The following is a 13,906-nucleotide window of genomic DNA, read 5'->3' as shown; positions in this document are numbered from 1 at the left end:
AGAGTCAGAGATTACCAGGTCATTCTTCTGGAAAGAGTTTTAACGACGTTAACCGATATGATGAGTTGAGGATATTTGAGTTGATGAGAAAGCTAACATAATATAGCTATATGAGCTGTTGTTACTGRTGCGTTTTTAGCACCCCGAAAGGATAATTAATCTATGATTATACTCAAACTGTAAAGTTTACAGTGTAAACAATTAAAAGTGTTCAGTGATCTACTTGCATGTATTGCTAATATTTTTCAATTGGGTTTAATTGAATAGTTCCGGACTTTTAAAATTGGTTCACGAGGCTACTGGATACCAAAATAATAGTTTTGTTGAAACTTTTGTAAATAATTGAAAGCGTTAATTTAAAAAACCACGAGATTGGAAGCTACAGCCTTTATATTAAATATGAACATATTTTTCCTTGTTGTTTTTAAAAGGGGAGCCCGGCAACGAGATTTCGAATTAAGAACAAAATTCAACGTTTGACTGATTGGCCCCATCACATTTCAATCTGGAATGCAACCGTGATTTATCAACGGGAAGATGGATGATAACAACTTAAAACCTTAATTTCCGAAGTGTCGAGTTTTAAATAGCCTAGACCTTTTTTATACGGATGTCTTTGAATCAAACTTTGGGTTGTACTTTGGTTCATAGAATCATTCAATGAATAATAGCATTCCGTGCCACCATCAGAGATAGATCTGTGTTTTGCAGTTGTAGAAACTTTTGAACTGTTTATTTTTTTTAAGTTCTCACACTGTACTCTATTTATAGTGAATTTACATCTATTGATCAAAATGTGCAACATACTTCCAATAAATGCGTTTATTATTATTTATATACTTGTTAAAAAAATGTTTTCTTGTTTAAGCCAATTCTCAAAAACTTGTAACCGCTATTCATTAAATGGATATTTCTTCATTATTCGTCTTTTGCTGATTAAATAATTACTGATCCATTTAAGAAAGAGCAACTAAACCGAATTTGTTAAAGATGTTTTGTTCCGATCATTGACTCTTCCTTTTTTTTTCTTTTAGTAGAACAACTACTCACCATTTACTGAGTACTTAATCAGCTATAACTCCAAGAATTGCTACGATTAATTACTTCTGCTTCTAACTAAAAATTGTTAACTTCTAACTAACTATTATCTTGTTTGCGAATCCTTATCTGCAAATTATACTATTATGGTTTTTTCATTAATGATTTATATTTATTTATGAGGTCGTAATCTATAATTAGAGTATATTTTTAAATTATTGCTTGACATTATACAATAAATAATTATATTTAATCRTAGTAGATTAATTTCTGCATACATAAGGAACTCTTCATTTACATTAATTTACCAAAAATGCAATCTTACGGCGGTGCTATTTCTTGGTTGTAGTGCAATCTGATTGACTGGTACAACTTACAGATGATGAAAAACGTAATAACSCTGAAGTGAATGTTGTCTTACTGTAATAATTGCATTTATTTTGTGCTTACACTCTGATACAACAAAAACGTATTTTTGTTTTCCACTAATGCCTTCTTTGGTAATTATATTATATTTATCTCTATCTCGGCAGAGTCAATGTTCGATTTCGTTCCGCAATAAAACTCTTATTTGTTTTTAGGAAATATTAGATAAAGTTTTCTACTCACGTGAATGTTTACCTTCATTCGACATGATCAGATTAAAATTTCTTCAATTTCAAAGTCTTAAATTGCGTGTTTCATAAAGTTTCGGATATAAATTGATAATATACAAACTCTCGTAATGGTGACTAAAGTACGAACAGAAAGACAACAGAAGGTTGATGAAAAAGTTTTCTGGTAACAAATGTGACTCTTCAGTCGATTTTGTCTTAAAATGGAAAATGTAAGAACGGATTTGGATAAGCAACTATAACGATGTTATCCAAGACCGTTCAGACACATTATGCAAATATTCGAAATCCCCATTTATGTTTAAAACTCCATTAGCTGCTAATGTTTAAAACAAATTGTAATTACCATGTTCTACATATTTTGCAGGATTACACAGGTTTGGAGGCTTATAGCCGAAACAAATGATTTGTTTTTATACTTCGCTAGAGGTATCTGGTCAAATATTGAAACAATCATGTAGCTTTTTAATATTTCTAATTATTCCAGGATTTTCCTGGTAATTGATTATGCAATTTTTTCTTATTTAAATCATCGATCAGCATTAATTAATTCCCACGGGCAATTTTTGAAAAAGTATTTAATATTTAAAATGCAGTGTAATGAGTAGATATTCAGCTGAATTTTAATTTCCATTTTCAAATTATTGCACACATTGCTCAGAGAACGTAATCAAATTGGTATTAAACCTTTGTTACAGTTAACAATATTTTACTTTTGTATGGAGTTGGACAAATCGCTATTAAATTCCCTATACTAGTAATTAACAAAAAAGCAACCGCTATTTCATTCCAAATTGATATAAATTATGTTCTTTGAGTGACTTTTACGTAACTCAAATCAAATTAGTTGACATAATATAGGTATTATAACTAGATTCTAAGTATCTATTTTTCCAATTTATTTTGCTATTCCTCAACAGTTCAAATTGTGCAGGATTATTGATGGAATTTTCAGTTGATCGAAGCGTCGGCAAATTATATTGCATGTTCAAATTTCCTAGTTATCAATATCTCCCCATCATAGCCGATGATTTATTTCGTTAAAAAGTATCTAGAAATGATAATAATTGACACATGCACACTTTCACAGCAGATGCACGAAATCATTTGAAACGAGAGAAGAATTACCATAAGCTCCCGGTCTTGGTGAATAATTTAACAATAATAAAAATATTGGGAATTAATTTCCGGACAACTAATCTAATTTTTCTTTAATGCCATTACGACGAGATAACCGGCCAGCAACAATCCAAATTGTTACAATTCGCGGAAGTATGGAAAAATATGAAAATTACTGATTTAATTTCTTGGCGAGTGCTAGCAGTTTCTGTAAATTTTTCCAAGATATAATTTCAATTTCTCCATACATATTTTTGTATCTGTTATTTTCGCACGTCGAAAATGTTTGACAAAATTTCAAGGGCCCAAAACAGTTCAGTTTGCTCATATTTTCAACACCATCCTTTAGTTCCTCTATTTTGTATATTCTTATAATTGGTAGACAAAAAAAATTAATTTATGCACTTAGATCAAGCAATATTAATGACTAAAGTCCAATTCATGTACAGCGAAAAATAGAGATAGTTTTATAAATTTACATATAACTGCGCTCTAACAAAAATATATGATTCAACAGAAATTAATATTTTTAAATCACCGCCAACAAACGCTCAAGCTGGCAACAGCCCAATATGAAAGACATTCTTTCGAACTAATCTCAGACATGAGTACATTTCAATATGACGTCTGAAATAGTGACGTCACTGTCATATAGGTTGATACAGCCATTGTTGGATTCCTACTGAAACTGTAATATTTTCGCGATTATTCAGTTTTGTTTGAAATTCTAAACATTCCTCTAAACACTCCTGAAAGTTTCTTTTAATATTTAAAGTTACTAAGAAAATGTCAGTCAAAACTTATTATTTTAATGCATTAGATCTTAAAATGCCAATAGGCGAAAGGTTACTTGTTATAGATACCTGACACATTAGAACTTTGAATTTTCTGTTTTGAGCTAGTTTTTGGTAATAAATCGAACTGATAATGTGTTAGTAGGGATGGTCGGTATTTAACGTAACCGCTAAAATAACATTGTTAGAAACGTGTAACCTGAAACCGTAGTTACAGCTAGCAGATTTAACCGGCTGTTTTTGGAACCGTCTCAGAAACCCGAAAAAGCCGTTGGCAACAGTACAGAACCGATGCGACACCGTCGAGCATTTATCTAGCTGCAACCGTTTGTCAATTTAAACCGTTCTTTTTGGAACCGTATCATTAAACCGAAACAGTCGAGCGCACTTCGAACCAGCTGCAGCCGTTTACCGATTAGCTAAATGGTTGTTTTTGGAACCTTCTCATAAAACCGTAACGACGGTGCCCACCAGCACAGAACCGATGCGACAACGTCGAGCAATCTTTCCAGCTGCAGCCGTTTGCCGACTTAAACCGTTCTTTTTGGAACCGTCTCATAAAACATAAAAACCTAAACAGTTGTGCGCACTTCGCACTAGCCGCAGCCGTTTGCCGATTTAAACGTTTTTTGGAACCGTCTCATAGAACAGAAAAAGTGGTTCGCGTCAGCACATAACCGATGCGGCATCGTCGAGCGCTCCATCCAATTGCAGCAGTTTCAGTAACCATTTCTCAACGGAAAATATGTATGTATAGTGGCGTGTTGTCTTGATTATTGTGTTTATCACTTTTCGTATATAAGAATTACTGTTTCGTTCTCCAGAATCCATAATCGTTCAGATATGGATCAGATATTAATTCAGCATTTTTAGTCTAGAAATATTTAGTTTTCTGACGTTCTGTAATAGGTGTTAAAAAAAGGGATTTCTCTCATTAATAAACTTCGCTCGAGATGTATATGCCTATAATCAGCAAACTAAGCAGAATGTACAGTTGCATATGAGCTATGCTACCAAAATTAGAGTCTAAGACATAAATTCCATCACAGTTGAAATGTAAAATAATAAACGTTGTAAGCAGAATGTGCACCTGCATTTAAGCAAGCTTGCCATTTTTAGATATAAATTCAGTCACAAGATGAAATGAAAGTTAGTTATATCGACGTTGTAAGGTCGACATATTTTTTAAAAGTATTTAAGTATTTTTGGTGGTACCAAAAGTAACTCGGGTAATACTTCGAACACGGTAAAAAGCATCTGCAACAAATTTTACTTATAAACGTTAATTCATTTTTACATAAAAATTAGATTTTTAAACATTTTTGCAAATAAAGCGTATGATTCATTTAATCAGTTTTTATTTATATATTTTATCTAGTTTATTATCAGTTCTTTTGTTCTTTAAGCAGGCAAGCTTAAGTATTATTCTTTTAATAAACTAAATCATTATTTGTCATGTTTGATACAAATCCGGTGCGCGGATTGCGATTTATTTGGATTATTCCGTACTTTTGTACCACACCGGATGTAATCGTCTGATTCATAAAACAAATGGAAACTCGTATTCTGCGGATAATTTTATTGGAGAAGTAGAACTAACTCTAGTTTAATTTCTAAATTAAAATTTGATAGTTGTAGGCCAACAAAAGCAAATACTCGCAATTTTAGTTAAAATATCGCTTTACATATAACTTTAACCCCACAGAGTAATGTGATAAAAAGTCACTTGACCCTAATATTTTGACTTCCCTCCCTGATACGAGTAATTCATATTAAGTTTGAAATATGTTGCCAGTACTTACCACGATATTATTTAATATAAAGGTATGGGTGGCAGCTGGTCTGGATTGCGGCGAACTACAGTTTGCTCTCAACACATCCCCAACCTCGTAGAAACTTTTATCCGTAGTTAGACTTGGAGGGCTTTTCGGCAAAACTGTAACAAAGTGTATAATTTATTGTGTTATGCTTAAGGTGGCGGAAACTTTTCCGTTAAGCGACAACATTTTATAGCCTTTGGGAAATTCCAATAAGTAGTAGCGTTGTAGGGAGCTGTCGATAGATTTCGGCCTCAATACTTTTAGTTTTAGAATGTCATGATAATGGTAGTCGCTATGTTAAAACTTACCAATTCCGAACGACTAAAAGTAACTCAATTAAGCATATTAACATCGCAGTTACTACGGTTTTAATCTTTAAAACCGTGAAATCTTAAGGAAGCAAAGATGTGAACATTTCAGTTACCAGTCAAAAATACTATCTACATATATTCAACGGCTTTTGCAACAAAAATTTGGAAACTTGCGGTTTACATTGGAATCAACAAAATGCACATCACGAATGCCAAGGATCGCAATCGAGGTATTAGTAGCATGTATCTGTCTGCATTCAAACGTTATATTTTCCGCCCCTATTGAATTCAGATACGCAAACTACCACAGATGCCTTAAATTCAGTTAGTGAATAAGGAATAATTCATGTACAGAGAGTTTCAAATCTGAAATTTCCAGAACTCTAAAACGGCATTGTCGGCACAGTGATGAGAATGAAAAGGAAAATTTTGTTTTAAACAAAATTTATTTGTTGTTTGTGCTATTGAAAGCTCCACGCTTGTTAAAAATGAGTTTTTTAAATATTTTTCGAGAAGCGTCAAAAGTGAAATGGAATTTAGTTAATAAAACTTTTGTTGCAAAACAAGAAAACAATATGATCTTATCGATGATTTTTTGCTCTTGCCTGTTACATCACTGAATATGTAAAAAATCTAATTATAAGTAGTTTTACTTTTTCTGATCGTTTCAACAGAAAAAAATGATTTCCAAAAATGTTGCTTTAAGCCATCGTTTCTGAGATTTGAAAATTGAAAATAGTTTTGGATGCAACCTGCTTCTGTTACAATTTAAACCATAAACTGAAACAAAATTATTGACAGTTGCATCTCAAGCAAGTTGGTTTTTAAGTTGTTTTAAGTAAGACATTAACAGTGCTTACCATGTGCAACCGGGACATACGATCTTCTTCTTGATGATTTTTCGAGACTAATTTTCTGACACTGGCTGTTTAAACCCATTAAGCAATATCAGCATTTTTACAAGCAATTTGTTAAGCATCTTAAACCAGTTTTACCCGAAATAGAACTTTAAATCACCAAAGTGTCACAGTGGTGCTCAGAAAACCTTAGAGAGACCAGTCTTCAGTCGTTCCAGCACGACTTTAACGTGAATGTATGCAGGGTTGATATCAAAAATTGGAAACGTGGTTGATTCATTTTTTTACCAGGACTACTTTGAGCTCCTAATAGTTTTTAAACCTCTTGGACAATAGTTTTTTGGAACTTTCAAATAAACTGTGAGCAATTAATCAGGCAAATGGATAGGGCCCTATAAAGAAACCTAATTGGACCAATGTACCCAAATAAAGGAATGATCGAATATAGGCACACAAAAACTAAATAAAAAATTGATGGGAGTTAAAATTTTGTCAATTCAATTTAATATTATCTGTATTTTTTCATTGTTAATTACACAATTAACGGGTTTTTACATTTCATACCTTTTTTCGTGTAATTGTTTCACATTGTAGAGGGAGCAGGCCGGATCGTAAACTCATTTTAATTTCAAAATCTTAGAATGAATGCCTAAACGAACATGTTGCAAATGCAGATTTTTCTATAAATATTTAACACGTAAAAGTTAACATTTTTGCCGGTGTTATGTCTCCAGGATGAATATAAAATAACATTTTTTATTGAGTGGTTACCAAGGCTTACTTGAAGCTCTTTAACTTGGAAGATTACTTGGATTATATTATTAATTCTATTTCTCAATATTATTATATTTGGGGACCTTATTTCACGTTTCTATAAATGTGTATAGGGAAAGCACAACGGCAATCTTTTAGTTTATAAATTGTGCTGTTCAAATGTTAAAACTTGTAACTATGTTGGAAACCGATCAATCTTCCTTTTTTCCTTCTATATCTCTCCTCATCTATGATAAATGAGAAATCACAGATCTATTAAAAAATTGTCTTCTTTATTTACAGCTTAATTTCACATGTTAATTCATTTGATTTAGCTATGTATAAAGACGGACAGATTCACAGGTGAAAATCAATAACTATAAGCACTACATGAACAATTATGATTTCGTTGTTCCCAATTTTTGTTACAAGAAGTTTTAGTAATATTTTTGGTAATTTTCATATTCGTAATTCAGACAGGTATACAAATTTATTTTCCTTGAGAATTCAAACATTTCTTTTAGGTTCACATATTATTATGTATTTAACTTAATTATGAAAATAAACTACTCTAATTGAAGCACTCTTAGACCTATATTTTTCCCAGATAGAGGGCACTGAATGAATCTTTAAAATTATTCCAACACTTTCAAACAGTCGTTGATAATGAAAGACCAAATCTGTTACTAAATACATATTTATAATTTTCGTGTGGTGATATAACCTAAATGCGCTTATGAATCTCTTTAAACCTTCTAAGTTACATCTAAAATACATTTTTAGATTATTATTCTTTATGCGTTGATGCATATATTCTGACCACTACAATGAAAAATGTGTGTTACTGTGAATGGTCTGACTTAGGTGTGACTTCGTAAAGCTACGTTGAAATGAAACCACTTGAGCATTTTTCTCAAAATACGTTGGTTGAAAAATGACGGTATTTTTCAAACAATCTAATTTGTATGCTTATGTGAGTGACTTTTATTGTTGTGCAAAATATGCTGATGCTGGCAATAAATCACCCGCTGCACTAATGTGGGTATTTCCAATTGTGCCAATACCCATAAAGCTATCCATTGGGATTTTCGGATTGTTTATTTGTAGAACGACATGGTGATAATTTTTTGTTGATTTTTATTTTATGTTTGACGTAGTCATTAGGAAAAAAAGCGGATTACTAACTACTACTACTGTCGTAGGAAATGATAAGTTGCAGTAATATCTATAAACAGTTAGTGCCAAACTCCTATTTCTGGGTCAGTGGTATTATTAAAGCTTTACATTTAGTATCAAACTTCACACAAAATGTTAAAAAAGGTATTGTAAATTTAAACGCTCATTTGAGAAATATTCTATTTTTTTACAAAATGAGAATAAGAGACAAAAATTATATCTTAGGCAACAGGATTATTTATATTGAATTTGAATTGTGTTATCTAGTTTAGTTTTGATTTATTTTAAACTTCGTATGAGTACGTGTCTCTCTGCTACTGTCTAATGTCCTTTCATGTTTAAATTACGCTTATATAAAATGCTTTATTCAGCATAAAAATTATAACAATTCAGTGTTTTAACAACAGTGACAATCTTGATCTTTAAAAGTTCTTATCCTGATGTGGACATCGAATATTCGATCTTGATCGAACGACGAATCAGACCATTAACTGCTTTAAATATATTTTATACTCGTGTTGATGACAGCGATAGAGACGCATTTGTTTCTTAGCACTGTTTCAATGAAATCGCTACAGACGGAATTTGAAAGCCTCAGTCATTCGAGTCATTGAGGCAAAAAGTGATAAGAACAAAAAAATCATAAAGCATACAATAAAAAATGAAAGCTACATAGGCAAGTAAACAAGCAGGATACTGAAGAGTGATTTGACCAACTCGCAAAATTTATTTGGGCAACTTGACAAAGCGGAAGCCGATAAAGACGAGAGCAAACAACCGCGAATACTTGGACAGTAGGATGAGTGTACAGATTCTACAAAAATGACGAAAACTTACAGTATTTCATTCAATATACTTGAAGACAATAAAAATACCAAAAACGAAATTGGAGAAATAACGATTGAAAGCGCAAATCTACTTCTCGCAGCGTCACAACCCTTCGAGGATCTTAGCTGCATCTACGACTCGTCTCCATCTATTCTTCTCCAACGCAACTTCCTTCCAGTCTCGTACTCCCAAGCTTTCTACACCCTCCCTGATATTGTTCCTCCATTTGAGCCTTGGTCTTCCTAAAGGTCCTAAAGTCTTCCAAAAGACGTTCATTCGGCGATCTCTGTACGTGTCCGGTCCATCTAAGTCTTTGTGCTTTGTGTTATTAAACTCTGTCTTTTGTGCCTGTTCTTGAGCTCCTCATTTGTTTTCTTCGACACCCGTTTTCTTATCTACTGTAAGCCCAAAATTTTTCCACAACATCTTTCGTTCAAAGCGTCTTACCACTAGTTAGTTCTGTTTCGTCAGTGTCCATGTTTCCGAATCGCACTTGGCATGACTACTGCCAAATATATTCATATTTTAGAGTTCCTAGATAAGTGGGGACCTAAGCAGTTCATATAAGGCGAAAAAAACATTTATTGCCCTTTTGAATTATTGCTTTTATTTTGCTACTGATATCGTTATCCGAGGTTATGACTGTTCTTAGGTACTTAAATTGTTTTACGCATTCGAAATTATAGGTGTCCATGGTTATTTGTTGTCCTATTATGTCCCTTCCTGCTCTCCGTTTGGTATGCATATATTTGGTCTTGTCCTCGTTGATCGTGAGCCCTACCTTCTTGTTCTCCTTCTCTATGTCCATGAAAATTTCTATCGTACTCCCGTATCAATGTCGTCGGCAATGCCAAGATCATTTTTGGGCCTTTATTTGGAAATATTTCCAGACCAATCTTCGTTTCTTTGATATCCATGTCCAGCCCTATGTTAAAGAGCAATGGTGACAATACATCGCCTTGTTTTAGGCTATTGTTGATAGATAATGTCTCCGTGTTGTTCTTTCCTGGAACATGTCTTCTAAACTTCGGCTTTACAGTTTTCTACGCATTACTTGGTTTCTTTTATGACCTTTTTTGGTACCCCTGTGCCTTCCAACGCTTGCCAGATACTTCCGGTAGTAATGCTATCGTATGCCTGGTGGAAATCTACAAAAGTTGTTGGGCCACTCTGTGAAACTCCCAACTTTTTTCTAGGAGCTGTCTTATAGTGAATCTTTAATCTGTTTTGCATCTCTTGGAGTTGGAACCCGCATTGATAGTTCCCTAGGTTGTCTTCTGCATGTGGGGACATGCGTTCTCTTAGTACATTTGATAGCACCTTGTATGTTATATTTAGCAGGGTTATTCCCTTAGATTTTTTACAGGACAGCCGGTCTTCTTCCTTATGAATCAGGATGATGAAACCTTCAGCCCACTCCTTTAGTAGGGTTTCAGTTGTCCAAATGTTTTGCAGTAGCTCCAGTATGGCAGTTTATAGATGTTCTCCTCCATATTTTACACACTCGGTCGTTGTGGAGATCTCACCAGGGGTCTTGTTATTCCTTAAATGGTTTATTGCCCTTTTAATCCCCTCAAGCGCGGTTTCTGGTACATTCGCCTCCGCTCTTTAGTACACCTTCTTCAGGTTCCTAGTTACTGTATCTATGCTTGCATCACTTCTTTTATATCAGTTCTGAGCTCGTCGTTTTCAACGTGTACTTGTTTCAAAAAGTTTCGGTTCTTTGTTGATCTTACCTCCTTTTCGGCACTCTTTATTGTTTAATTGTAAGCTTCTCTTTTTTTCCTTGTTGTCTTCGTTATTGTCTCAGCTCTGAAGTCGTTGAATCTTTGGATGCTTCTGGATACTGCAGCATTTTCATTCTGGACTTGTTTTGGTGTATATGGCTCGTTGGAATTCTTCGTCGATCAAAGAGCAAATGCGTTTAATAAATATTAATTCAATAATAAGAAACATTAAAGAGGAAGAAAAATATGATGCCTGAAAAGTCAGGTTAATGCAGCAACAACCAACCCTAAATCCATCAAAATAAAAGCATGTATGCACAGGTGTCACAGATTAGCGTAAAAAACGCAACGGGCAACAGCGACCAACCAATAGGATTTATAAAAAAAATGAAACTTGAGACAGCTAACAAAATACTTTGATAATTGAGAAACGAAGTTAATGGCAAATAGGTTGGTGGTAGTTTCATAAGCATCAAACTAGTAATAACAGGACCAGTCGATGTAGATAGTTGGAAACAAAACAAAGTTGAAAGTTTGAACAAAAAATGGAATAAAACTTGCAATATAAACTCATTCCGCGGAGAAAATAAATACAACATTGGCAACACATGCCGAGTTATTGTGTCACAAAACACTAGCTCTCTAGCTCATAGACCAATTTTTTCGAAAACTTCGACACAAATAATAGTTTTGTAGCATTTTAATTATCGCTAATATTTCCAGCCTTTGGTACAAAATAACAGGTTCTTTCAATATTCCTTCAGAGTTTTACAGGTTTCACATGAGGACAAAACCTCACGAGTACTGAACTAGATAATCAATAATTCAGTTCTATACTAGTAAGTAGTAAGTATACTTTTTCAACAGCCGAAATTTGGTCAAAATTCCACGTTCTTCCCAAAATTTTGAAAGTACAATAAACTCGAGAAATTATTATTAAAAGAAAACTGATTTTTTAGAGAGAATATGTCGTGTATCAAAAAAAAAAAACACTTTACCAATGAAATACCGCTGAACACACCATAGATACCGTACATATCTGGCTCGAGATGTATTAGTGTGTAAATTAGAAGTAATAGATAAGAAATATTAGATTTAACAGCAAATGGCAAAAGTTGAGTACGTTATATCTGGATCATCGAACGGCTTCTCAGCACTTATCAAATAACATCGGCATTACGAAGGAAGAATAATCAGCCCTGTGAATTTCATAGTTTTGATCACTTTCTCGCAAAGACCTTTCCTATAGTAAATAATGCGCCTCACATAGCTCAAAACAAGGCAAAGCGGTATCCTTGATGTTTATGACTTCTTTGACTCGCTAAATGACTGGAGTTTCCTGAGCCAATTAGGAGTTAAAATGAAAAAAAATTAATACTGACAGACTTTAGAACGAAACAAACATCAATAAGCAGATCAGACTGGATTATATCGACGTAAAGAACCCAGCCGAATTATTTGAGAGAAGCAATATTTTGCCAATTTCAATGTACGATTTGCAAGCATCATTCAACATTTTTTTTTATTCCATTTATTCTAAGCATTCCACGTTGCGTCAGATAGATCACAAAGAACTATATAAGTAGATATGAGTATAAAAGTCCTAGTATAATTAAACATCAAAGGCAGGTGGCGAGATTTTAACAATGTAATATTCGAGAATTTAAAACATTTCTTTATGGAAATCATATTCTATCTACTAACGATCCGACTTTCATAATAAACTGACAGCGATTTTCCTAAGCGTCCTGCTCTTTGTAATATTTTTCCAGAAATACGAACGAAATTTCAATTTATGCCCACTTAAGCACATATCTCCCAGAAAGTAAAATCTGCTCTCGTAATTTTTGTTCCTTTATAAGTACATTTCTATCCTTTCGCCAAATTTCAAATTAAATTTTTTGGCTCATATCTATTGTAAATGCCGTAGAGAACCAAAATAATTAGATTTCTAATGTTGGAATACTTAATGACCTTTTGTTGGTCCCTTTACGTTTGGATGTTCCAACTGTTTCCACTCTAATAAGTACAAATAGGTACATTTTTACTGCTTTAAAATGTGGATTTTAGAAGTAATTTATAAATAATTTGGGTTTATAATTAACTTAAAACCCGAAAGAGAAGACAGAAGCCCCACAAATTTACTTACCGACGACCAGCATATCTTTGATTACAGTAATGGCTGCAAAGGAGGGCTCGTCCGTGGTTACTTCGCAGCTGAAGTTTCCGGATAAATTGAAACCGATGTTTCGCAGGACCACTTGGTGTTCATTCGATCGGCTCTCCTGAAACGTACAATTTGGTCGTCAATTCGACAGTCATTTCGATAAATCATACAGTTTCAATGATGAATCGGTTAATTAGAGTGTATGTCGAGCGGCATTTGAGAGTTTATGATTAATGATGGCTTTTAATAATTGGAAACCAAAATGGCATGTAATTTGTGAATAATGCAACAAATTATCACGTGTGCGAGCAAAATTTGATGAATTTGGTTACGACTATTGTCATATTTAGGTTATGCATTAATGTAACACTTTTTTTATATTATTTTTACTTTGTGGTGTACCTGATTACAGCCCATTTTCTTTAGAACCAATTTGCCAGCAAAAAATATTATCCATTTTACAAAAACAACAACATAAAATAGCTAAAGTTAACAGCAAATGATTGGTTCAAAACTACTGTTCTTCAAAATCATGTTTAGAAAAAGTTTAACTTCTTAAGCGCGGTAAAAAGTATTTTTGTAAGGAAGGTTTGATGTTATTAATGTGCTGCTCATTGACTATTATAGAAATATGATGGGCATGCATTCAAGTTGTAATATAACAATAAAATAATGATATATTTTTTTCAAAAGTAAGACCAA

General features: G+C 33.3%; 1 protein-coding gene across 1 annotated transcript in view; it reads right to left on the bottom strand.

Moving 5' to 3' along the window:
• Window positions 1-13,322, bottom strand: part of LOC125503275 — a gene marked incomplete at its 5' end in the record, with an annotated part of 30,416 nt that extends 17,094 nt beyond the window's left edge. Inside the window, 2 exon segments of the mRNA XM_048663340.1 lie at window positions 5,368-5,501; window positions 13,187-13,322. Of these exon segments, the coding sequence (XP_048519297.1) occupies window positions 5,368-5,501; window positions 13,187-13,322 (270 nt within the window).
• Window positions 13,323-13,906: the final 584 nt, after the last annotated feature.

The sequence above is a fragment of the Dendroctonus ponderosae genome, unplaced genomic scaffold, assembly GCF_020466585.1.
Source record: "Dendroctonus ponderosae isolate FM_Combo_2020 unplaced genomic scaffold, Dpon_F_20191213v2 Dpon_F_20191213_163, whole genome shotgun sequence".
Classification (NCBI taxonomy): Eukaryota; Metazoa; Arthropoda; class Insecta; order Coleoptera; family Curculionidae; genus Dendroctonus; species Dendroctonus ponderosae.
Note: the sequence above shows the minus strand (reverse complement) of the source record. Positions and strands in the feature narration are given on the sequence as shown.